Source organism: Corvus cornix, chromosome 4, assembly GCF_000738735.6.
Source record: "Corvus cornix cornix isolate S_Up_H32 chromosome 4, ASM73873v5, whole genome shotgun sequence".
NCBI lineage: Eukaryota > Metazoa > Chordata > Aves > Passeriformes > Corvidae > Corvus > Corvus cornix.
The window spans coordinates 36,860,026-36,887,739 of NC_046334.1; the positions used below are offsets into that span (position 1 = coordinate 36,860,026).

At 36.6% G+C, this 27,714-nt stretch overlaps 1 protein-coding gene across 3 annotated transcripts in view; it reads right to left on the reverse strand.

Moving 5' to 3' along the window:
* The window catches only part of GLRA3 (glycine receptor alpha 3), an 89,754-nt gene that overhangs the window by 18,946 nt on the left and 43,094 nt on the right, over window positions 1-27,714 (reverse strand). For all 3 annotated transcript variants that reach the window (XM_010401456.3, XM_010401457.3, XM_010401455.3), the window contains exons 4-6: window positions 21,923-22,146; window positions 18,955-19,037; window positions 7,948-8,085 (exon numbers count right to left, since the gene is read on the reverse strand). In XM_010401456.3, coding sequence (XP_010399758.2) covers window positions 7,948-8,085; window positions 18,955-19,037; window positions 21,923-22,146 — 445 coding nt within the window. The remainder of the gene's footprint in view (window positions 1-7,947; window positions 8,086-18,954; window positions 19,038-21,922; window positions 22,147-27,714) is intronic.

Sequence of the window (27,714 nt, forward strand, 5' to 3'; positions counted from 1 at the left end):
GAAGAAAAACTATCGAGGGCTTCCTAAAAGAAATATTTTTTTCCTGAATTGAGGTAACATTTCTCGTGTTCGTAAGTCTAGTCTAACCAGGGATTTAAGTGTGCGAAAGGCGCAAAAGTGCTGACTCTATGAATGTTGTGCCTACGCGTGTGAACACGCTGGTGTATAAGCATGAGATGGTGCATTTTTGTCTCTTATCCATATTCTTTGGTAACAACAATGTTAGAGCTGCTGGACTGGCATGATTTCCATGAAATGTCCATGCTGAAACCATTAGCATAGTGGAAAAAAATGTATTGTAGTCAGTCTATATGATTTTTCTTTTCCCCAGAAAGCATGAATTACTTTTCTTTGGAGTCAGTATCTAGATTGATTTACCAAAATCTGAATATCGATCCAATATCGATATCCAACTGAGACGGACAAAGCTCTCTAACAGTTTAGAGTTAGAAAGTGCATGTTTTATTTGGCGCCAGACTCTGCGTGGGATAGCTCCCTAAGATGCAGGGCCCTAATACAAGCAAACATGATACCTTTTATTCCCAAATATTATGAATATCCAAAATACAAATGTATATTCATAACATTAACACTTCCCATTCTCTGCTTCGTATGGAAATGAGCTTCAATGTCATTAAGCATGAGTAGTGTGTGTCCTGAATGGAGTTGGTGGTCTCAAATTGGGTCAGTGGTCTCAAAAAAGATGAAGTAACTCATCTTCCTCATTTTGACCTTTTTGCTTCTCTGAACTTTAACAATCCTAATTACTTTAGTGACCTGTAAGTTTCTTCTTGCATGACTTTTGGATGGGTTCCCACCAAGGGAGGAAATTGGTAATTATCCTTGTTCCCTATACCAACTCATCAATGTTTCTACTCCTCATTCTAAGCACAGCTAAGCAAACATGCAAATGACAGATCATCAGTTATTAGGTAATCAGTTACTAACATCTTAAAACCCATTTCAGGTCCAGCTCTCCTAACTATCTTAATTAACTCTCACTGGGCCCAAGTTCTTTCTTATTCCAACTAATCTCAACACAGCTAGCCTATAACTAAAATCTTTATGTTTCTTCTAAATCTATGTTTCAAGATCACGTCCTTTTTTTGCTGTTGTTTCTTCCATGGCCAGCTGTGAGTAACCCAAAAGGAGCATTTTTCTACTTCAGGTCATCTTCACACTACACAGGCTCCTCTGACTGTGGCATGTGCTGTTTAGCAAATGGGCTATGCAGGCCGCAGTATGCTTGTGTCATTAAAAGGTATACTGTCAGTAGTGTGGGATGTGCAAGGGAAATCAAGCATAAGTAGTAAATTCAGGCCATAAAGAATCCTCTTTTATAGTTTCATATGTCTCAAACTGTCCCAGAGGTAAGAGTTTACTTAAAAATATTTGTCTCCTTTTAGCAGCCCTTAAGATGTCTTTTGGGGAAAGCTTTTCTTACTGTACCCCTACGGCTTTATAAATGCCGACCTTATGCCTTTGACTGTTTTCTAATGTTTAATACCTTGGATTCACTGGTTCTTACTAAATGGTTGTCACTGCAATGCTTTGAGTATTCCTATCTACTCTCTGTACAACGACAAATATTTACTCGAAACAAATGTCTGTTGCAGGACAACTCACACTGAGAGTAGTTCATGACATGTAATACATATTGTGAATATGATCTTACTGCAGGCCATCACAGACCTTCCCTTTGCCATACTTTTCCAGCCCTTCTGTAATGCTGGTTCTGGCACTTGTCTCATCCCGAGTTGGGAAACTTCAGTGCGCTAGGTAGCAGAAAGCTAGTCCTTTAAATACCTGTGTGTAAAAGCCCCAGACAGATGAAGTTGGATCAGTATTGTCCTGAGACAAAATCATTGATCATGTAATTAATTAAGGCTTTTATTATGGGTCCTGCATACATAAACCCTAATGTTTTATCTAGTACACAGGGTGGGATCACCCTGGCAAAGGTTATTGCCTCAGTGAAGTGTGGCCATTGACTCCAAGTATCTTCAGACAAAATTGGTGAAAAAAAAGAAAGCCCCCCCAAAAAAAGACTTTTTATTTTTAAAGTTATTAATGTTTAAAGGAAATTTTCTGAGGACAATTTTATCTTCTAACTGAAAAAACTGCCTAGGTGAAAATAGACAGTCTCAGGAGGAAATAAACTGTACTGCCATAAGAGGGATCACATAGACCACCAGCACTTTCCTTTTGCCTTTTGTTGCGTGCTTTCTTTTTTCTCTGCATCTGCTAAAATAAGATTGCAATTAACATCTCTTGGCAACAGCGTGTTACGTATAACACTGCAATCAGAGTAGCGGATGATTTTCACAGAGAGGATGAAGGAGAATGAAATATATAAACTGAGTTTTCCATAAGGTAATAATGTCCCTTTTACTTTCTCTCCTGTTTGAGTCATTTTCAGAATCACCACAAGAAAAGCAGTCTACTTGATTTTACCTTGTTCAGTAAAGACATTTCCTTTTTATTCTTCCAAGAATGTGACACTGTCATCTCTGCTTTACTTATTACTTAAATACCGCTAAATGCTATTTTTTTCCTTTGCCTTCCAGTGATAAAATTTTTTGAACAAAAAATAAAATTCATAAATTATGTGCATGCAAATTTCATTGTTTAAAGAGACTGTACCCATAAAACTGATTACATATATGTAAATTTAGCTGAAATTATTTTCATACCTTTCTAAGAAGGTGTCAAGATAATAAAAAAGCACTTGGTAAGTGCAGTCTCTGGAAAGTTTCCAGTTTGCACTTTAGTATAAATTGCAATTTGAATGTATTTTGCTGATAAAAGCTGCTTGTAAAACTACTCATTTTTCCCTCATCATAAAATAAATGAAACACTGTATCTATACAGCCTGAATAGAAATTATGATTTTCCAGCATCTAGCATATAGAACTAGACAAGTTCTCATGTGTATGGCACTTGTCTATGTATCTAAAGCCAAGATTCACTAAATGACTCTAGGAATGTACTACCATTCAGCTTTTCTGTCAAGTCACAGTCTGTGGATATCAGCAGCATATTGGGGGAAATAAGTGCTGATGCCATCACCTGTCTTTGACTACATAAATTCCTGGACAGGAAGGAAGTGTCTTTACGTAGCTTTTTTTGAAAAAAATACTGAGGCAGGTGGTAAACTTAACATTGGTGTAAGACTGATAATGACTGCAGTAAAAGACAGTTGAAAATAAATATGGAAAAGAGGAACTATTTCCTTTTCAGCTTGACAGATTTGCACATGCAGTTCCCATGTCCCTCAGAATGGAGAACTGAGCTGCATTGAGCAGGGCCTTTGGAGGCTGGAGAACCCAGCACAACGGCACGGCAAAGAGAAATGCACAGATCCGTGATGAGGATGGAGTAACCCCCTGCACTGATACAGGCTGGGGGTGGACTGGGTAGGCAGCAGCTCTCCCAGGCCAGGGAGCCTGGGAGATATCAAGTTGAACATAAGTCTTGTGATGTGAAAGACTTGTCACGTGCTGTACTGTGTTAGCAGAGGCAGAGAGGGGAGAAGTATAAACTAAAGAGACATCTAGATGTAACATTTCCACTTCCAGAAGAGGTGATGAATTTTTATTCAATGAATCTTTAAGGTAAAATGCTCAAATTTTGATCAGTGCAGGGGTAACAATTCCGGCCTCTTTGCCCTTGAGAATAATGCCTTGTTGGAGTCAGACAATGCCATTTCGTGCATCTAGGAGCGGTCACATCCTCAGCCTGCCATAGACTCTGTTCTCCAAAGTGTTTATAATTTCTGCTTTTTCAGTGAAGGAATGAGCAGCTTCAGAAATTTCACACCCATAGACTACCTCCTGGATAAAATGTACAAGCTTCCTTTTTGGAGAAATGCTCAATGAAAAAACCCGAGGGAGTTAAAAGGTCACGTCTTAAAAATCACTTCTATAGACTCAAAAAGAGTGGTTTAGGTGTTTCTCAACACAAGTAAGGGTTTGTGGCGTTGTTGGCAGAGTAAGGCATCAAAGTTATGTCTCCTTTAATCACTGTCATTATCATGCTGGCAGCAAAATGGCTGAATATAAGGCACTAGGTCAGGTGAAGGTGAGACTTAGAAGGGCCACAATCTACAGGTTGTTAAGCAACTTTTTTGACTATGGGGGAACAAATGGGAAAAATTGTGTTTGGGATGTGCATATTAGGAAGTCAGATGGGGAGTGTGGAGTTCAGGAAACATGCTGTTCATCAAGATTGCAATTATCAGAAATGGTCGCATACAGTATCTACCAGTTCTGGTGGTGAGTGTAGCAATCATAGCTCCACTGTTTCCAGGACCACTACATCCAATTCTTTGGTCCAAAAGGCATTATTAGACCTAAGAGAGTTCTGAGCAGCATCACTCAAGTGCAGGTGTAAAGCATTATGCATGATGCAGGAATAAAGCCAAGACTCATTTGTGCCTATTAGTCTGCTATTGTATATAAATTCATGCTACTGTATATTGGGCTTTTTGCAGCTATGATTGAAATTATCTGTGATTGAAATAAAATTTAGGTGTTGCACAACGGCCCAGGGAAGCCATTAATGTTACATGGGAATGCGACAAAGCAAGACCATCCTTGTAACATAAATGGTTCATATGTGATTTTTCTGGTTGTTATGATTCTACTTCACTTCCCAAATTGGTCACTGCGGATATGCCTGTGCATGCAAAATATGAAAATTATCAGAAATGTTGTTGTGTCACTTCAGAACACAAGATTTGATGAGCCATTTTGCTGTACTGTTGCTGACACTGTTATGTCTCTATATTTAGACACAGTTTATTTTTTGAGCTGTGGTTACAGTGAACAGTTTTCCATTGGGCATGAAACACTGATGAGACATGTACTGATGAGTTTCTACATACTGTGCTGAAGCTTCATGTTAATTTGCTTCACGGGGAGAATTTTGAGATTTTTTTTCTGTTTTACAAGATATCTCAGAAGAGCTTTCCATCCTGTGTTGTAAATAAATTTAATTTGAAAACTGTTCTTTGGTCACTTACTGCATACCAGCTGCAGTTGCTTAGCATTACTTTAAGAATTCATTTTATCTAATCTGTCATAGGCCAGAGAAATAGACTTCACATCAAATTTTGAAAACTGCTTATTTAAAATTTTGGTTCTTGTGGAGTGTCCTAAAGGCATATCTGCCTGCAGTATCTCATAGAAACCAAACCCCTCTAATCTGATTAAATTTGCTTCATAATGAAGATTTGAATAAAAAAAAATAATTTGGAGAAAATACTGTTATCTCGAAGAGGAGAGTATCACAATAAATATAGTCCTTCTTGGGTAAGACCACCTTTTCTTTCTGATTTGCCCTGACAAAGTTCTAGATCTGTACCTGTAATTTTGGTGCTGTAACTAAGAGCAGGCCACTCAGCTGCTTCCTCTGGTGAGGACATACCCTTCCACCTGCTGCTCAGCATCAGCATCGTATTTTTCCTCTCTGTCCACCACAGGTAAGTCCCACGGCTGTGCAATTGCTTTATCTTTTGCTGACATCTTTTAATGTCCCTACCCTCTAACTGCACCCAGGCTTCCAAGGTTTCTGTATTATCAAATGCCTTGACTTTTTTGTGGGCAAATTAAATGGTCCAATTACTTTTTTAGTACAGGCATGAGCTTCATCTTTCCAGGGCTGTGGGTTGCACTCACATCTTAGAGCATGTTTGGCCACAGAAACGCGGTTTGGCCAAAGCAATACAGAATACGACAGGCTGGTGATTAGCCACACTGTCCTCTGGACTTATTACAGTAAAACCCTCCTCTCACCTAAATGCTACAGAATTGCATGGAGACAAGCACACTTGTAGCCACATCTTGAGAACCATGAGGCCTCACATGCAGCTAACAGCATCTGTTTCTCCTGCTTCTCCACTCAGGGCCACAGTGAAAAACCAGTACATGTAAGTTGACCCCATGCAACCTAGTATAGTGTGCCTAGGTGTAACATATTTTCCTGTTTTTCCTTAGATGAATATTAATACCAAGGTAAATAGGCTTGAAATATGGGTTGTGAAGAAAAATGTAGTGCCTTCAAAATATTGAAAAAATGAAGTTTTAGTCAAAATCACAAGGTTTGAACTCTGACAATTATAATGTAAGTTCTCAGACAAATGAGTAAGAGTGTAACTCAGCTTTGGATGGAATGTTTGGAAATCACTGGAAATCCTGAAATTTTAAACCAGGTTTCTGTTCAGTATCAGATGAAGCATCCCAGTAATGTCTTAATTTCTCAGAGATTTTTGATGCATCATGTTATGTAAATGCACTTTAGAAAAATGAGAAGAATGCCCTATTAGTTCTCATTAGTTAATATCATACATGGGGTATGGAATACAATTACAGACACTCATTAAAATGGCACAAAAACAGGAGAATCTTAAAAAGAAAGGGTAAGTTGCTTGTATATCTCAAAGGAGAAAGTGGAAAATAATGAAAATAAAATTTTCTTATTTGTCATAAGGATTATGGTAGAAAGGAAAAAAAGGAATTTCTACCTTATCATTAAAAAAGAAATGTCAGAGTGAAAAAAATTACTCTGCTATAGGATATTTATCACAAATTTTAGAAGGTTTTTAAGGATTATCCAGATATAAGTATTTGTACAATAGAAGTGCAGGCTAAGTATTTCCAATTTATTTTAGGGAACACTTCAAAATATCTCTATCGATATCTTCCTACGCTAAATGGAAATTATGAGAGAACCTTCCTTTCTCTTAGGGCACCACTGCAGTTGTGATAAAACTCAGTGTTGAAAAGCACTCCTTAATTTTGATTGTAACAGGACACTCCTTACAAACACCACCTTTTTAATTTTCTCTCCCTTACATTTCAGCAGAATCCAAATTAATCACTCTAATCTTAAATTTTAAGACATGCTTAATCATTTTTGAGAGCAAAAATTAAAAAATATATGGATTAGAATGGAAGAGTTTTAGCTTTTTTTTTCCCTCAAGAGAATATATAAACTATGTATTTTTAGGCTTTGCTTTTCAGGATTATTGTGCTTGTGATTGTTCAGTTATTGATGTTGTTTTTCACAATTAAAAATTAAAATATACTTAATTATATTATTAATGTTAATCCCCTCCTTTTTCAAATAATCCCAGAGATGAGCTAAATATCTCAGTTCAACAAAGGCTTCAATTCAGTATCATAGAACTATAGAATTATAGCATGGTTTGAGTTGTAAGAGACCCTAAAGATCACCTAGTTCCAACCCTCCTGCTGAGGGCAAGGACACCTTTCAGTCAACCAGGTTCTTCAGAGCCCCATCCAACCTGGCCTTGAACACTTCCAGGGATGGGGCATCCACAACTTCTCTGGGCAACCTCTTCCTGTGCCTCACTGCCCTCACAATAAAGAATTTCTTCCTGATATCTACACCTGTGCTCTTTCAGTTTGAATCCATTCCCCCTTGTCCTGTCACTGCATGCTCACATCTAGTTTGCACACCTGGCCATTGGATGCTAAGAATGCTTTCAGCTCGCTCACATTGCCCCCTTGCTGGATGAACTCGGGCAGGGATAACTTGGCTTGGCAACCTTGGGTCCCTTTTTCCTGACTGAGCCAGGCTGTGCTTAGTGCACAGCATACAGACCTTTGGATTTCAGTAGTGCTTCAGATTGCACACTGTAAATGTGGTCACGGCACCTGCTGAGTAAGTAAAACCCCTGACTGAACAGTTTCTGAATTATTTCAACACTATATTTTCTTAAGGTATCTAAAATAGAAGTTTGTTCAGTCTTTAGGCAGTTTTGGTTTGTTTGCCAGTTATTTAAGGCTGCATTATCTTGCACAATGCACTTGTATGTTTTAACCCTCTTCTGAATTCAGTGAGAACATTTAAAAATTACCCCAACTGTGACATTTATTATATCAATAAATGTAAATGTCTTTTCAGTTGTAATCACTTTCCTACCTGTATTGTAATGCTTGGTGCAGTAACATAAATCCTTTTCTTCTTTCAACAGAAACTGTGGCAGAGTGAGACCTTCTGCAACTTGAACCGCTCCCTTTTCTTGCCACTCAAAAATGAGATCATTCATTGTGTATCCAACTAAAACAAAGAAAAAACCCAAATAAACTCTAAATCAGCTGCAAACTTTGAAAAGCAGTAACATATCAAATTACAATATTTTAAGTAACTGTTATAAAAAGGAGGTAATACAGAGGGTCTGCTTGTACCAGTTAATCACAAATTTTTATCTGCCACTGTATACCATACTGAATTAGAAGAGAAAAAAAGGGCTGTCTTATGAAACTCTTTTTAAATCTTAATACTTAGATGGTCTATTAATGGATTCAACAAAACCATCTAAATTACCTAAACATCCAAATCTCTTGGGTGCTTGGGAACATCTTGCCCTCCCCAACCCATGAAGGATAAAATAGGCCTTTACACTCAGGCCTCTTCCTCCTTTCACTTGAGGTGAAATGTGGATTGTCAAAGTTATGTTTATGGATTTATGTCAGTTTGAATGGTTAGGTGCAAATTTTTCAAAGACAGCAATGAATTGAAAATTCTGCGGTTCAAAAAACTGCTTTTCTCTGAAACTTGAACAACACATGGGAAAGCAATTGGTTTTAGTCTTCTCATATTAACTGACTGTGACATATTAAAAAGCCCTCAGCTTTAATATTCAGACTCTGCACTTATCCATACCTCATGCATGTGTATAAGATTAGATATAACAGAAAAAGACATGCTAATCAAGGCCCAGACTTTGCAAAGGACAAGTACTTTTTCCTTCTATTTCCCTCTCTCACATGAATATTTGCATGGGATATCATCAGGGAAAATATCCCAGTTTCTTCTGAATATGTGATCTGTTATCTTTCCCAGGCATTTTATTCTAATTTTCTTTCTGAATAAATTTTATCTGGTTATTACAACTGGAAAAAAAAAAAAAAAAGGCTTCATATTCTCATTCAAATTTGAACCACATATACCGCAAGGGACCAGAAGCTAAAAGGGGAATTTTTCATCTAATTTACATAGCTTTCAGCTTCTTTGTAATATTTCCGTTCTGCTTTAGGCCAATGCTAATGAGCTGTTGAAAATAACCTGTTGAGAACCGGAAATTCTTTTAACCTTTCAGTAACACATTACTGTTTATAGTATATTGATCAGAACCTTCTAAAAGTCTGCTCAAAATTACTTAAATTTTGAGTTTCAGTGAAAAAAAGTAACCTCTTTGCTGGGTGGGCATAAATCTTACCTCTGTTGTATTCAGTGACTTCATTACTCTTTTAATACACCTATAAATGGCATTCAATGACCTGATCTGCTGACCTGAAAACTGAGATACACTTTATCTTTTCTGATCTAGGCTGAATGAACCTAGGAGCTAAGAATTAGTGGTTTTGAATGTAAAAATGTTTTTGACACTTCTTCCTTCTAAATTCTTGATGTTTCTTTTTGGGAAAACCTGTATACAAGGTATTCACAGGAACTCAGGCTGACTGTTGGTTTACTTGGTATTTTTTTTAAGGCTGGACGAATATGATAAAAATGAGACCATATCCTTTTAAATGAGTTTGAGATCAGACATTACCCAAGTCACTACAAGCATATATAAAATGTGCAAGGAGACGCTAGTTTTTCTTATTGATTGCATGATATTCCATAAACACAATCTTAAAATTCACTATAAAGTGCCATAAACTGTGAAAAATCAGAGGTATATATCTTATCAAACTTTGCATGAATTCAGACAAAAAGCCGTTGTGTGTAAAGCAGATTGCCATTTGAAGCCAGAAGTGATATTCCCTGAGCAAAACTCATTGAACTGGCAAGAAACAACTGCTGTGTCAAAATGTATTTCACTAAATCAGATTCATTCATCTCTAATGCATGCTTTTAATTTTGATTATCTACCCTGCCCACTAATTCTTCTATAATGTAATATATTAAAAATAACAGCAGTGTATTCAAAATGTTGGTGCAGTAATTAATTTTTGCCATGTTTACATTTTAAATGTCCAAATATAGCTTTAGCATTCAAAATTGTAACTTCAGTTTTGTAAGTCAAGGTTGTTGTCATAAATTAAAGGTGTCTTAAAATATAGAGAACTTAATGGAGATGTGAGTTTATGTTATACCAAATAAATTTAAAATAGTATAATTTTTCCACTAGTATGTTAAATTAAATCAGCTTGAATTAAATCAAAAGAAAATATGATTTTTCAATTAATTTTATGAAGAGTACCTGCTGATTAGCACCGTGCCTAACACTCAGAATGCTTATTGTACTGTGTGTGTTGTGCATAAGGGGAAAAAGGCATTTCTACAGAAAATACTCTCAAAACAATCAATGGTTACCATACTGGAGTATATGTACTATTACAGTTTAGGTATGTGGTGTTCTACATGCAATGAGCCTAAAATACAGTCCCCTGGCACACTAATTTTGGGACCTCTGCTGATTATTTGTAATAACTGTCCCTGTCCTCTTCTAAAAATACTAAACCTGAAGTCCACTCGAGCTTTTGGTTCATGGCTACTTTCTACCTGATTAACAAATGTGCATTATCTTTAAAGGAATTACAAAAATCTCATTCAGTAAATTCATAAATGTAACAAAAAGTCTAAATGCCTGTTGCTGCTATTGGTGTGCTTTTGAAGATTAGAAATGCACTGTCTGTATTTTCCAAATGATCTATGAGATAAAAAATCTGAGAAGTTGTGTTCCATTACATGGTTCCCACTGTGGGAATGGAGCAGTAAAGTGTGGTTCTGAGATGTGAAGGCTTTGTTCTGAATGGATGTGTGGTTACCAGTACAAACTTGTGCTATAGGTTAGTTACATTGTTAGACATATTCTGTGACTTGTAAGAACTGAACTGCAATATGTAGTAATAAAGAAAAAGACATTTCTCTTTAGGGCCCATAAGGGGTAAGATAATGGTGTCTTTATTGCGGTGTTAGGTCCATAAATTCTGAACACACAGAAACTAACAGGCAGGAGAATTGGCACACTCTAGGACCCTGAATTTGAGGAATTAGAGAAACCAGTTTGCAGGAATAACATTGAATAAGGAATCCTATTCCTTGCAGTATTTCAAGTCTAGATTCACACCTACAGAAGTCCTACTTTCTTGATGGTACCTGTTTCTGGATTCTCCTCACATTTGTTATGCCACAGAAGCCCATGACAAAAGTTAATGCAGTGATGAGTTTTGCAGTTTAGTTACATATGTTTAAATTAGCAAAAAATATTGAAGATGATACTTTATTATTTTCTATGCAGCTAACATTTCCATCAGGAGAACACTTTATTTTGTTTTCCTATGGAAATAATTCCCGTTGCCCTCTACACAACTCTAATAGTATAGAAAGAGATTACCCAAAGCCAAATCAGAGGAGGGCTTTTATCAACTAAACACAACTTTAAATGTGTTATCTCTGCTTGTAGATGGATGGAGCTTATTCTGTAGTAAGCATAAGTGCCTAGCTCTGGAATCCTGACTTCTTCTTGGGATAAGACTTGAGTGTAAGGTGTTTTTTCTCTGTCTTGCTTTCATTGTGTTCTGCCTTCAATGGGAAATGTGGTGCAAATCCCCAAAGTCTGTGTGTCCAGAAGATAAAACTGAATTTACTTCTAAGAACAAGTGCCTTTCAGGGTAAACTTTTGCTACATGATGGTTATTCCTATTCTTTGTAAATTCTCGCTGTTCAGTCTTACTATGAACAGCTTACAGAAAGCAGCTCTCTTGCTGCTGCTTTATGAGCAGAACATATATATCTGTTACTTATTTGGATTTGCTGCAACCCAACATGATATTCAGCCTCTCATTAAACCAGAATTTTTCTTTTTTGACTATGAGGTGGTGTTGGTGACTATTATAAATTGCTACCAGATATTTTTATTACCAGTGGCTGGGAAATAGAGTGTTATGTAGGAAATGCCTAGTGGCTAAATTTTATTGTCGAAAAAAGGACAGTCAGTCACTAGCCTAGGTAGTATATGTGGGTGCAGCTCACTGGTGCAAAAAGTGAATCTTTTATTCTACATGAATAGCTAAAAGCAATGGAGGCTATAATCTACCGTGGTCTTCAGGACCAGGCCAACCTAAACTAAATCAAGTGGGTTAGTAAAGACTTCTGCCACTGAAATGCAGTGTGCTAGGGTTTGGGTTTGCAGGGCATGGATGAGTGAAGGTTGAGAAAGTTGAGTTGTCAAACTGTGTTTTATGGGACAAACACCAGCTGCTTCAGCGGCTGAAGAAGAGGGCAGTTAGCAATGTATTTATTTTTGTCTACTGTGCAGTACTTGCTCTTAATTCTATACAGCTATTACTAATTATACAAAATCTAAGTGGTATGATCATAGAGTTATAAAGAAAGGACAGGAAAAACAACCTTGTTATGTTTGAACAGTGGTGCTCAGGAGTTACAGGACTGGCCAGGTTACACTAATACTCTCTGTAATTACTCAAAATCTGAGGTCTTGCACATCTAAAATGCAAAAGCAGGTTGTTAATGGTTGGTAGTTTTATGACAAAGACATCATCCCAGGAGGAGAACGTTTCCAGGAGTATTTCTCAGGAAAACTCAAGAACTGTGTGAATGCACGTCACTGTAGCCTCTGTGCAAACAGTCCTCTTAAAGAGACAAGTAATTTTTAGGACCCTGAAGTCATTCCAGGTAATTAGCTAATGAAGCATATACTGGCAGACTGAGAACTCTGCCTGAGACGAACATAATGAACTGGCATACTAAGTAGAATTTAGAATTAGCTAGAAGGGAAGAGGTCCTGAAACAATTGGGAAACTTGGACCTGGCCTGCAGAAATTTTACTTTAGAAAATTATGTGCAACAGAGTTGGTGATAAGTGTGAAAAAATGAAAGTAAAAGTCTGTCACACTTACAGAGGGGGAAGGTGGAAGAGATAAGGCGTTGATGAAAAGTGGTTCTCAGGACTTGTGCCTGGAATACTTGATGGAGGGTTTTGAATATCTGGACATCAAACAAAATGAAATTGTAGTGATATTTTATGTAGTTGATCTAATCTATACAAAACTCTGGCAGATGGTGGACAACACAGTTATAGTAATTTTAGCCTTTAGACAGCACTGAAAATTGTTTAGCTAGAGTGAAAATTTTCAGCATTTTCAAAAATAATTTGATCCTGCTGAAACATTTCTAAGTAGCTAGGGCATCTACAGTGTCTTGAAAGAAAAACCAAACTTTTCCCTTAGTCTGACTCATCTTTCCCAGAAAAAAAAATCTTTTAAAAAATGGTGTTGCTAAGTTGTTATCAACACTCATATGAGGTCTCTGAAAGAAAGAATTAGATTGTATCTTAGTATTTTTTTTTTAACACTACCACTAACACTAAATATCACCTTTTCATTCATCCAGTTTTGAAAGTATAGGACTAAAGCCTGTCTTAAAGAAGTAGAGTTCCATTCGACCCATATCAGTCTCCATTACTCTATAGAACTTCTTGGAGCCAAGCTATTTATATCAGTTGCATGCTAAGAGAAGGAATATTTCATTTTAGCTAATTCTATATCAGTGGTAGGCATTAAAAGCCCATTATATCATAGACAAGACAGTGAACATCCAACAATTTTGTTTTGAAGAATTATGGAAGTGTCTAACATCTCTTCTCCTGCTTCTCCAAGGACTACACCATTACAGAAAAAACAAAGTTTGTTACTCAAGGCAAGCAGCTCCCCTGTACCTTTAGAGACTACACCTTGGAACCACCACTGTCTTGGCAATTCCAGCATAAGTCCTTTATCACATCTGCTGACACAGTTTTATTTGCTTTGCCCATCCACCTTTAGCATACCTTTCCAAGCCATGAGCAAATTTGTGATCCAGCTGAATATCGATATACCCGGTAAATTTTCTACTCATTCTGTTTTATTACAGGAAGGCTGTTCTTCCCTTGTGTCATTTTAAAATACCTACAGGTATACTAAAACTCAACTCTTTTCCTCATGTTCAATAAACAGACACATGTACAGCATGAAACAACTGAGCAGAGTATCTGGCTTTTTTGTAAAAGAGTTTAGTTCAACTACACAATTTATATTTTAGTTTTTAATCCCAGTGATTTATCTAAATTCCATTCTCATTTCTTTAATTTTTAGTAAGGTACAGGTCCAAAAGGAACATTGGATTTAGTCATCAAACCCTTCAGTTCTTTAGGTATCCATTTGAAGCAAGGAGTACAGTCCTGTTGACTAGGGTTATTCCACTATTCTTCTGTTAGGCATCCCATCAGTTTGCCTCCAGGACAGGCTGCCTGCACATTACTGTTCCTAAGAACATGACAGACATTTGAATCATGCCCTAAATTCCCAGCAATATAGCAGAGGGAAGACATGACAGAGCTAACGAATCTGGTTTTGGCTTGAGGTTAGAACAAATTCTTCTGCATTATGCACTAAATATATTAGCTTCAAAAATGAGCTGTGATTCATTTCAAGGCTAAATTTATGCCAGAGCTCCAAGAAAGCAGGATTTTATTCAATGTACTTCTGAGCTGCCTTGTGAAGTGTCTACCCCTTGCACTGTCCTCTAATTGTTCTGATGGAATCTCTCCCTAGGGAGTTATAAGTTTGTTCTTAGCCCGAATTTTGGAAAAGAATAACATTTCAGGTCAGCACACTAGCACATCTCTCAAACCTACTTTTATACTAGTTTCTGTATGTCAGCAGCAGTTGTACAGTTACTACTGCCCTTTCATTCTGCATTGGTCAGGAGCTGAAGACTACAAGTATCTTGGTGTTTGTAGCTGTGTGTCATGTCTCACTTCAGATAGACACAATAGGTTGAGTCACCCATCTGCAGAATAAAACCACACATGAGCAGTTGATAATTTTTGTGCCACTGAAATGGAAAGGAGAGAAGCAGTACGGTTTCAATGCCTTCTGGCACAGACAGGCATTGGCCTAGTGTGTCCATAATTTCTGTCATTCAGGTAGAGACCTGAGGACTCCCTGGCAGATAAGAAATACACTCCAGTTATTTTATCTTTCTTATGGTGTCTTTGTGCTGTTTTGTCAAAGGAAAAATGTGCACATACTTTTTCTGTAATGCATTAGCTTGTACTGCTGCAGCTTGCATACCCATCTTTCCACTTGTACAGTCTCCAAATTAGAGACTGGGGGGGAAAAAATTGTGCAACTAAGCATCACTTAGTACAGAGGGAATTTTCTTTAACAATCCAGAAGACAGCAGCCTGATTGCTTAGAAAAACTAAAAAGCCTCCATAAATCAAAAGGGGGGGAAAAAGGGCCATGGTTTAATTTAATAATAAGCATCAAATTAAAATTATGAGGTAAGAAAATGTTTTATACCTTACCTATGTTGCTTTTCATAGTATATTTTTTTCTTTGGTAACTGAGTTATTCTTTTCAGTATTCTTTGGAAATTCAGGAGTATTAAATGTCACATAAATTTATAATTGTAATTTATGAATAAAGGAATGCTGTGAAGTAAAAGTGAAACTTAAAAAAGGAAGACAACAAGCTCTAGCACACAAAAGAAATAAATTTCTTTCCTGGGAGACAGGCCACAGAAATAAATATGTATCTAGCTGACATTTCTTTGTATCTTAGTCAAGCAGAATAAAACTAAAATTATCCCACATGGCTATAGGCTGCCCCGGTGTAAGGCATAGAAATGTAGAAGGGATTATTTCATATGTGCATTTTCATTTGTTCCCTTTCTAAGATAAAAAAACCAGCTCATTCTAGTTGCTGAGAAATGATTTGTTAAAATAAATCCTTTAAAAATAGAAGACATTTCCACTTAAATATTTTTCAGACACTTCATGATATAAGTGAAGTACTTTTACCAGGGGCAAATTCAGCTGCTTTTTGACCTTGGAAAAAACATTACATGAGCCAGCTAAAAATAAAGATATCATTTGGGAAGAAAATCTATACACAAATTTTTCTCTTAGACTTTTCTATGATGGAGCAACAGTATCAATATTGAAGGAAAGCATCTAGTACTAAAAGAGATTACTCTTTAAAGGAGAGACAAAACCTATGATCTGTCTCTTATAATTGTCAGTCTTTGCAACCCAGTGGTAAAATGAGTAAAAGAAAGATGAGTGATTTATTCTAATTTGCTTAGTGACACATGCAGGAGCAAGGCTCGCAAGATCAGACACAGTTTACAGAAACGATGAGATAAATGGGCCTTGTAAATTCATAATGTACAATGTCCTACACAACTTGGCACTCAGTGGAAAAAACAGCAATGATCACCACTTCAAAAAGAAACATCTGGAAGCATGGTTACTGCTGTTTTGCTCCTGCAAACACTTTGGTTTTTATAATATAGCCTGGTGGTCAGATAGTTTACTCAGGACATGAGAGGACTGTGTTCTCAGTTTTGAATCCAAATGTCTTCCACTTGCCCAGACAAGGCATTAATCACTAGGGTTAGTGCTTTGATCCCTCTGTTTACATTGTCTCACTGCGCACCAAAAAATGCAAGGCAGACAGCCAGAGCAGAGTATGACACTGTGGCCTAGAAATTAAAGATGCTTGGATGCATTCAGGCTCTCAGGGTTATGTCAGTTCTTACCTCGGGAGATTTGATGTGAAGCCTGGGAAAATGCCAAATGCACCCATCCTCCTTTTTTCTTCTAAAATTTAAATAGAAGTGGATGTCTTTTCTTAGCCAGAGAGTCTGGAATTTGAATGTTTCTGCTCATCCTTTCCTAAGTTTTGGAAACTGGTCAGAGTTTACTCTCATATAAACTATTCTTCCCAGCATGCAGATATTTTTTGTAACACTTCTAAGTTGTCTATTTCCTTTCCTGCCCTTCCTGTACAGAGAAACTGGCTATGGACAGGTGAATTCCTGCTCTCAAAGGTCTAAGATCTTGGAACTTAGGTCACTGGAAATATCTGCTTTGGATCTGTCCCAAAATAATTTCAGGGAACTGCTGCCTTGTTCTTGCAAACCTAACTGGTTATTCTGCTATCAGACATGTAAACATAGCCAGAGCTCCCACATGCTACAAAACTTTCTGCCTTAGTCTCTGTTTTTTGATGTCTGAAGTTACAGGTGAAATAGAATTAGACAAGGCGATATGGGAAAATCTTTATTACTTATAACTTCCCTAGGAAATCAAATTTGATCTTTCTCTGTGAATAAAGAATTTGAAGCACCCATCTGTATTTTCTTCAGCTCCTCTTTGTGAGAGCTGCCTCTCTTTACCATGCGAATGCGCAGCTGGGAATTTACTCCCACTGAACTCAATGATTAAAAACAAGACTTCAGTGAAAAATGTTCTGCTGAAAAATACAGTAGAACATCTACAGTACTATTCAACTAATAAATGTTGGTTCCCTGTGGTGTAGTTTGTGGGAACTGTGGGCTCCTGCAAGGCTTCTATAAAACAAACCAGATGCCTGTCTGTTCAAGAATGCTCAGCTGTTGTCTGACCTGTCCTCACAACAGCTGAAAGAGAGGAAAAATACAGCTGAATTTTATGAAGCTGTTAAAGCCAAACTTTCATAAGTTTTTAAAACATTTTTTTAATTACACCTTTTGCTTGCTCAGTCAAACTTCCTCTCTGTTCAGTGATACTTCCTCTCTGAAGCAAAATTATATTTCGTGAGTATACCTGCCATCTGCATGTGCTCTGATGCAACTGCCTCATGTTACTCTTTTGTTTAGTCACATTGCTGACATAGGTTATCAGTAGCACTGTCTGCTCAGGTTGGCTGTGGAGTTTCGCTTCAGTCCTGGATATATAATATTGTCCTAAATTCCTTGACATTTGCAGCAAATAACGATCTCTCCATTTTAGTCAAGAAAATTTCTGCTGTCAGATTCAGCTGTTGTCCTCCTATTGAAAGGCTGCTTCATGATGCTACCATCTGTCCATCGTAATAAAAGATAGATCTGGCTTTCATACTCACCCTGCAATATTTTATAAAAGCATACCATACAACTAGCAGTTCCGACATACTGACTGATAGATAATTACCTTGCCCTTCCCTTAGATGCTGCTTTCTTCCAGTAAAAGAAAAAAAAACCCAAAATACTTCAATAAAATTATGTGTGTTGTGTTTCTTATCTATTATATATTTCAAATTATCCAGTATGTTCATTCTATATGCACAATTCTTTTATTTTTGAAATATTTTACTTATTGGCCTTAAAACTGTAAATCTAGATCTTTTAGATGGATACCTCTTAATTTGTCTTGCTCCTGTCATTAATTTTCACAAACTTCAGATTGCTGGAAGTTTTCAAAGAATGTTTTACTTTATTTTATTTTATTTTTGTTCTTTGCATCATTAGGAAGATTTTTCTGCTAGAGCTCTCTTTGAAATTTGTCTCATTTTAATGGAAACAGTAATTCCCAAATAATTCATATCACAAGGAAAATGAGAATGTAATGCATCAGACAGAATAGTTGATTTCTCCTTTTGTGAGCATGTTTATGCCTTGAAATGGCATAGCTGCTTTACATTTTCCATCCTCTTTTAAGTAGCAAGATATCAAGGCAGATGACAAATAAAACATATGATAGGTTAAAATACACTAATTTTATTTCAGATAAAATCCCATAAATCACTTCTTTAAGTTATTCTTATGTTTCCTTTATGCTCTCCCACATTATTCACCTCCTGTACGTATGAACACAGGAAAGACTTATGGTGAAACCCTATATGCAGAAATTTTGTATAAATTGTCACTGGGTACTTAAGTTTAATGGTAACTTCGGATTTACACAAAACTCTTGATTTTCAGTGCAAATAGGGATGAAAGAACCTCTTCCTCTTAAAATCATGTATATTTCACAGATTCTTTTGATAAAATAGAAGATTCATTCTGAAAATTTGGTCTTGTACCACTACAAGGGGTTTTCCTACCTCCTGTATAGCTGTTGTAATCCCTGCAAAAGTATGTATAGGATAATACATTACGCAAACTTACAGCTTTCCAGCTGCATTATACATGTTTGCACATCCATTGGAAAATTTTTGAGATCCATCGGACAGGAAAGTATTAAAGTCAATCTGAAAGAACACAAAAAACTCATTAAAAATATACCAAAAAAAAATGCCATAGAACTGTGCAGGAAGAATGCAGGAATACAATGGAAGCAATTAAAAATAGAATACATGTTTCAATAGAAAGCTCTCAAAAAGGGTCTATATTAGCTGAACCCATCTAACTCAGACTAGTCTGATAACATGGAAAAAAATTTTTACAAGCTTTCAGAAAAACAAGTTTTTCAGTAGGGTTGCCTAACTTTATGAGAAGTCTAAAGGAATGCAGTAACAGTGTGCCTTTTTTGTGCTGCAGCAGAATTATTGTACTGTTCCAGTATTTCAAATCCTTGGCATAAAACCTACCCAAATTTGCAAGAATTTCATAACATATGTCAGCTGGAAATCATGGTGGCAAACTAGCTTTATGTGTTATTGTCCTAAAATAAAGTGCTTAAAATGTCAACACAAAGGTTTAAAGAAACATTTTATGATATTGATAGTAGACTGAAATATGCCTGTAATTTTGAACTGTTGCTGTGTATCAGTGTTAGTCTTAATACTTTCTCAGAAATTCGTTGCAAATTATAGGCATATAGGCATATATTTTAAATCAATACAATAATTTATCTTTAGAGAGATACTTCTCAGAGGAATCAGAAAGAAGAATTTATAAGAGGTAAAGGCACATGTTCTTGTGCCTTTATCTCTGGTCATTTCTAGGTGTCCATTCATCATTCAGGGCCATGAATCTACCTTCATTAATCAGTTCAGTGTATAGAATGTCCTACAAAAACTTTAGAAGCTTCAGTTCAATTCCTTACAAATAAGGCTTTTCTAGCATAGCAGTGCTCTAATCCCCCTCTCTTGAACCCATTCTCCTGTTTTTGGCAATGAGGCTAAAGGGAAGTGGGCAGTAGGTGGCAAGTATAGCTGTATATTTCTTTTACCTATCTTTATTTGCTGACCAAACCTCCTTGATTCACTGCTGCTATAATTTCTGTTTAACCAGCCAGTGACAGAGCTGCATAGGAGGAGTCTGAGAAGCGAAGTCAGACCCAGACCCTATTACCACTCTATTAAAAATAATTCCAAATGCAAATTCTGGCTAGTAGGCTGGTAACACAGCAACTCATTTCAGAGACACCTGGGCTTTACTTTGTGCTTCAGTAAATATTTTAGTATTTTATATTAAGTATTCATTGAGTCAGGAACTGTAACCTCCCATTATTTTCTTGTCTGAATTGTTCCAATACAATTAGGGGATGAGGAGACTTTCGGGTATGAAAGAAAGAAGCAAATTTAGAAACTTCTTTTTTTTTTTCCTTTTAGTATCAGCACACTAGCAATTAGCATATCTCCCCTTATCAAAAGGTTAACTCACTCAAATGCACATAACAAGTAAACTAGATGCCAATGATATGATTTTAAATCTGTTTCAGAAACTGCAATAGTTCTTAATTAAATCGTGGCAACATAAACTGTCTGGCTTCATGAGAAACAAAGGAGCTATCTGGTATCTGCTTTCAGCACAGTCCATGTTTGCTTTTATAATTTGATATGATAATATTTCTCACATTTGGGGTTTTTCACCCCATTTCATGTGGCCACGAACTTGTCTGAATTGTATTGAAGTTGCAATCCAAACATGTTTCAGCTGAGTGGTGGGGTCTATGTACTCTGTGCTGTATTTATTTGGAAGGAATAGGGCAAGGCTGGGAATTGATTAGAGTGGAACAACTGCCAGTGCCTCTTGGGCTGATTCAGACAGTCTGCAGATGATTGATTTAGATCTACTTTCTACTTGAATCCAGAGAAGGAATCATTTTAACCTGCTTTGAATCTGTTTCTAGTGACAGAATACATGTTGTGACACTGAAGATTGATTCTGTTCCCAGAGTGGCAGACTAACCTCCTTTTGGATATGAAATACTCCCAAGAATTTCAACCCAGCCCTTTCTCCTTGTGTAAGCTTGAAAAAGTGCTGCCTAATCATACTGGAAAGTGGGAGGGAGGAAGAAGACTCTCTTGCCACTGACAAATCCATGCATGTCATAAAGATTTCTTTTTCTCCAGTATACTAACTGTTTACAGATTCTTAATGTCTCTTCAAAGAGTCTAATAACACATTAATTTGGTGTCATAAAAGCATGCAAAGCAAAACACTGAGTGGACAATAGTATATTTGTTTTGAAAAGACTACTATTTTGCACAAGTGAGTCACTGCTTCAATACTGAATCTATACCATGTCTAGTGGGGCATTAGCATACTTATATCCAATGTGTTTCTCATTAGATTGGGTTTTTGAAGACAGTAGTAAAATGCCTACTGATGTCTGTATCAAAAGGAAAGTGGTGGGAAGAGAAGTGGGATAATTAGATTCTGTCAATACTTATGATTGCTGCTTTCAGCTTCTTAAAACCTTTTCATAAATTTACTTTCCAGTTTTCTCTCCATCTCCAGCAGCAAATGACTAATCTTTAAATGTCATACATCCTCAAACAGGCCATGTTTTCATGTTGAAGTGCAACTGCAACTTCCAAAATGGGGGAAAAGAAATAACATTTGATTGTCATGAAATTGGAGGGTACAGACTGTGAAACTCATACATGAGGCTAACTCACATTACAATACTACAGGATTGTTTGTTCTGTGCAGTGTCTTAGTTCCTCTAGGCTTAGTACCTGTACTTTAAAATAGGAAAGGTACTTTTCTTAATACTTTTACTATGTGAATGCCTAATGAGGGATCATTTTCCATTTTAGTATTAACAATGAACAGTAACGATGACAAAGTTCTGCATTCAAAACTCACACATAATAGTTCTGCATGATTGGAAACTGAATATATGTTTTAGCAATTCCTAGTTATACTTTCGAACTTCTTCTGAAAAAGATCATTAGAGACTCACCTGATGGAATAAAGTACATTTCCATTTTTGAAAATCCGCAACAACTTATTATCTGTAGTAACTTCATGAAAGTTGGCACCTTTTTCATTAGCAAAGAACAAATCAGGTTTCCAAATTGAATCCAGCATGGATGGATCTAAATCTAAAGAGTCATCTGGATATTCACTGTATGCGAGGCGTGGATCATTCCAATTCTGACGGAGAAAGATGTTCACTCGATAATCCTGAATAAAAGAGAAAACAAGCAAAGCTTTATCAAGCATAGGGATTTAGCTTTTATTTCATTTCTTAGCCATGTAATCCCCTGCCCAGCTGTGGATGACAAAAGAATTACTTAGCTGAATGCCAGAATGATACCTATTTGTATTAGTGGGGACACAATGGATAAGAACAAAGATGCATTTCAAGGCAATTGAAAAAATCCTAAAGTAAGGAAATACAACCTCCATGTACATTTCATGTAATTCCTTATAACTCTACCCTATCACAAATTTGTCTTGAAATTGAAATGAGAAGCATAAAAAGAGTTTTATGGTGTTACCTCTTTCTGCCCGACCCCTGGCAGTGGTATTCTCACCTCCCTCTCTCTGTCAGGGAGAATCTGTCCCACTTTAAGGGAAGTTAAATTAATTTTTTTTTCTCTTTCTAATCTTTACATATTTTAGACCCACCACATAGGGTTTCTGTGCTTCAATTCCCTATTGAACATTGTGTGAGCAGTAACTTGTCATACAGCAGTCTGAGGAGGGCACGTTCCTCCTCTCTTCAAATAGGGTAGACACCATATAAGTCTTTATGATAAATTAGTTACAAGTGGGGTCACCTTAATTTCTACTGAAAGCCCTGTCTTAATCAAGAGTGCTTTTATAGAAAAGATGAGTGAGTGCTTCAAACTAATAGAAGTCATTTTGGAACTGCACATACATTCTGTCAGAATTTACGGCTCCACACTTTCTTGCAACTTTACCACTCTGAAAATATTTGGTTTTAAATAAAGGTGAATATTAGCTTCTCATTATATTGCATTTAGAACTGAGACTGACCATAAGGGCATAGGAACTATAGTTTTATTGGTTCTAATAAGACTTTCCTCATTATTTGAACTGCATTCATGAAAAAGATAAAAATAAAATAGAGAGAAAGGTTAGCTGCAGGGGGAAAATGGGAACTGGTTGTCAGACCTTACATGACACTTCTGAATGTAACAAAAGTAAAAAACATCACTTATTTATGGTTAAAAAAGATGATGAAAATTAATTTTAACAAGAAAACTTTTTGTGTCAGAATGGGAAATGAAGTGCGCAGGGATGAGCAATACCGTTTAGCCAAAACCTATGGATACTAGTTATAGGTTAGACTAACTAGTTAAAACCCCATTGGTGTAGAAATTGTGGGTACTGTTAAAAATTCGGCATTTTATCAATATTGCTCTTAGGAAACTTGGAACATGAAACCATGTAGTTGGAATAATCATGCCAACAGACATAATAAAGGACAACAGGAACCTTGATATGCAACACTTACTCATGAGAAACAGTCTTCTATATCTTCAGCATCCTGCTGTTTTGGTCAATTTAATTACTCAGCTTGAATAAGGGTAGCCAAATATGCTAAAAACATGCTTATCAAGTATTACAAATCAAAAATATTGCAAATCATATAGAGAAAGTCCCAGTAAAGAGTTTTATGTTCATATAAGCTTAAAAATTTTTAAGACAAATAAAGTAAGTGGAAAACTACACCTGAAGAATGAAACCAATTCAGTTTACTCTTTCCAGCAGACAGGAAAAAGGCTCTCTGACCAAATGGAAGCATGCAGCATTAAATGCATAGGATTTGTTAATCAACTGCTTTATTTAAAGAAATCAACGGTTAATTAATTTCTTAAACACACACATACAAGCATACCCCAAACCCTTTCAGAAAAGGGTTGAAAGACATTTTCTTTTTATTATGGGTAGTGACAGCCTCAGAAGCCATGAAAATTTTTTAGGAGAACCTGTTGGTATTTTTTATAATTAGCACCTTTATGTGATGAAACCAGAGCCAGGGATTTGTATTTTACTGATGTAGAAACAAGCCTGTATTTCTTTGTGTGCTTCTAAAGTAAGACAAAATTTTTAGACAAGCCTGTGCCTCAGTGCTCACAGAACTATATTTTTAGTGTCTTCTAGTAAGAGGGAATAATAACTCCTGAAATACCCTTATTTCATTGCATGACATCCCAAATACCATGTAGTACCTGTTTCCATTCCAGATTGCTGTATAAAATCAAAAGGACAGGAAGAAGAAGGATGTGGGAACAGAGATGGCTCCACTGCCTTACCCAGCATAGGCAATTCTTGCAATGAAGGAAACATTAGCTCTAAACCTGGGGCACTGGGGTGGGAGCACTGCAGCTCTCAGGACTTTGCACTTCAGCCCAACCCAAGCTTTCTATTTTAAATTATATAACCTGAGGGATGTCTACTTACTTTACTCTTCTCAGTAGAAAATGAAGAGTTTTTGGATGGGATTAATTGTAGAGTAAAGGTCTCCTCACATGTGTGAGACAGAATGGGTGAAAAATGCGCAGCAGGAAGACAAAATGGAAAAGGAAAATGGAGGATGACAAATGATGGAATCCTTTCAAGATTGTATTAAGTTATTCTGTATGTCAGAATGAGTAAAGTTTATTGGTTTAAATTTTTTCCAGCTTTTAAGATGAAAAAAGTCCTGGTTAAACTTCTCACTGTGGCAACTGGAGCTATTTTTCATTGTTCTCTCCCTTGAAAAGTCTGACTTAAATTGGCACTCATTATTCACAAAAAAAATTTCTAATTTATCAAAAGGAAAGAGATATATTTGACTGTTATTTTATGAAGGACAAGTATTCATCATCTCAGTTTATAACTACACATCATGAGCACAAGGCTTAACTGCTTTAAACAAGTAGGGTTGTTTGATGCAAACACAAACACCAAAATAAAACTGCCTGAATTGATTTGTTATCCTACAAGAGGCTCTGTATTCTCATGTGCTATTTGCCTGAAAGGATAACTCCTAATTCAAATAACTGTGACAGAAAGGTTCCTTGAGGGGAGGGAGAAATCATCATTTAAGTTGTGGTGACTTTCACAGTCTCATCTGTAACCTCAAGGCTGTCATTTTTTGAACAGCTGCTGTACCCTGGTTCTACAGAACGAGAGTGTGACATGGGTCTGCACTTGCTTCACCATACTTTAAAACCTTAGCCACACTGTGAACTTTCTTAGAGGGTCAGGATACTGTTCATCTGCTTCATAAGGCTCAATAAAATAAAAATTGGGGATCAGGTAATTGCTCTTTGCTGTCCGTGCTATGGCTGAGGCCACTATGGACCCCAGTACTGACATTTTGATTAATAATTTCCAGCACATGGTGAAATCTGAAACACTTATAGAATATTTTGATTTCTACTTCATTATACTTGTACAGATAGAGCTATATTACCATAACATACAGAATGTAGCTTTATGGAATTTTTTGCACAAATCCTCAAGATACTAATTTCCTAATTCTCTCTATTTCTTTAATGCATTTTTCATATGCACTGCATGTGGAATCCTTCTAGATCTCAGAGATTCCAAAATATGCCCCTTATTTCAACATTGAATATCACCTGCTCTCATAATTTTTGTATGCTGTTATTTGAACCAAGTCTTCAGAATTTCATGCATAAATTACAGAACTCTTTCTGTTACCATTCCAAATATTATGATAATTTTACCTAATATAAACTTCTAAGTGAAATCTAGACTTGTCTTTTGGATAATGTAGTCAAATTATTCTTCCTTCACTTGTTTTAACTCACTGTAAAATTTTAACATGGAAATCTTGAAGACTTTGAAGGAACACTGTTAAGAGTAGACATAAGACACTATAACAAATATTGTTCTTGTAGAAAATTTTTTCTTCATCTGTTAACTATGACACTTGTAATGAAAGCTCATTTTCACTGCTGTACAAGAAAAGCTGGTATGTTGCAGAACGCATTAATAGTTTTAATTTTTACTGCTGAGATTTTCTAAACTTACTGTCTCAGTCTCTGAAAAACATGCAACTCGATATAGTTTTTCCTCCTGCCTTGACTGGTATAATTAGACAGGATGGCCTGTGGCATAATAGTACTTTGTGGTAATAACATCTTTCCATTTTAAATTTATTCACTGTTCTTAACCACTGTGGCTGCACTTTAGGTAACTAATTACTTTGTGTAAATTCGTGGTATTTTCTGGTTTCTCTTTATGTAGCTGAAAATTTCAGAGTGGACCAAAAGCTATTCAGCTGATGATTTCAATATGCCTTTGACGAAACCTCTCTGGTATAGAAACTCAAATATTTAAACCTTAGTTAGCCACTCAAATTGTCAAGTCATTTTCCATACAGGTTACCAATGGCATTGCAAAATAAAGTAGGAGAAGAATCTTGAAATTCACACTCACATTGGAGAAATGCAAATATAGTTTTTGTATTTTCATGGATTCCCTTGTATTTCAACATGCTTAATAGCTGGAATTCCATCATTACTGAGATTACTTATGGTGCAGCCTTAACTATTCAAAAGAATATGTAAAAGAAGGTGCAGGGAAGGATGATAGAGGACTGGACAGGGTAGTCAGTTCTGTGAGAGTAGCCATGAAAAGTTGCATTTCTTTAAATTAATTTAAATTGATAATGCAAAGGACTTGTGTTATGACTTAATTTATGACTTGATTTCCCTCAAAAAGTATATCATAAGGGAGGGAGAAAACATTTTAAATCTAAAGGCAAAAATATCCTTCCTTAACTATCAATGAATTTAGACTGAACTGAAATGTTTCATCTTTTTTCTTATGCTAACACACCCTGGTGATACTTTCATTGGTCTTATGTATTATAGCAAATAAGGGGATTATTTATTTTTTATTACATCTTTGCACTACTACTGGAGTACTGTGTACAGTTCTGGTTTTCCCAGCATAAAAAGGACATGGAACTGTTTGAGCAAGTCCAGAGGAGGGCCACAAAATTGGTAAGAGGACTGGAACACCTCTGCTACAAAGACAGGGTGAGAAAGCTGGGGCTGTTCAGCCTGGAGAAGAAAAGGTTGAATGAAGAAAATTTTTACTGTGAGAGGGGTGATACACTGGAACAGGGAGGTTCTGGATGCTGCAGCCATGACAGTGTTCAAGGGCAGGTTGGATAAGGCCTTGAGCAACCTGGTCTAGTGGGAGGTGTCCCTGCCCACGGCGGGGGTTGGAGGGGGGGTTGGGACTGGATGATGTTTAAGATCCGTTCCAACCCCTTAAAATTCTGTGATTCTATGATTGCAGGTCTGAACTGCAGCAAGGATAATGCATATATCTCTGCTGTTTGGCAGTTCAATTAATGAGTGAAAACCAACTGCAACAAGCCCCATGCTCCACCAATGACTGTAACTCATTAATCTGTCAAAGATATACCATAGCAGCTAAAGAGAAAATAACTGTGATTTAAATCAACTGCTTATTACTTAGCTTTAATTGACACATTAAATCTGTGTCTGAGTACCAAGATTTGACTAATGCCAGATGAGAACATGCTTTTTTGTACCGAAGAGCTGTAGAGCATTCATTACAAGAAGCCATGTAGATGCGCTGTTGATTATGATAAAGAGTTGGTCTATGGCACAGAGAATCCTTCTTGGTGATCTGTTGCTGGATATTTCCATAGGTGGAATTTCTCTTTCCAGACCTGATTTTGGTAGTGGGTAAAACTAAGGATGTCCTTATTGTTCGGACTCTGGAATTACA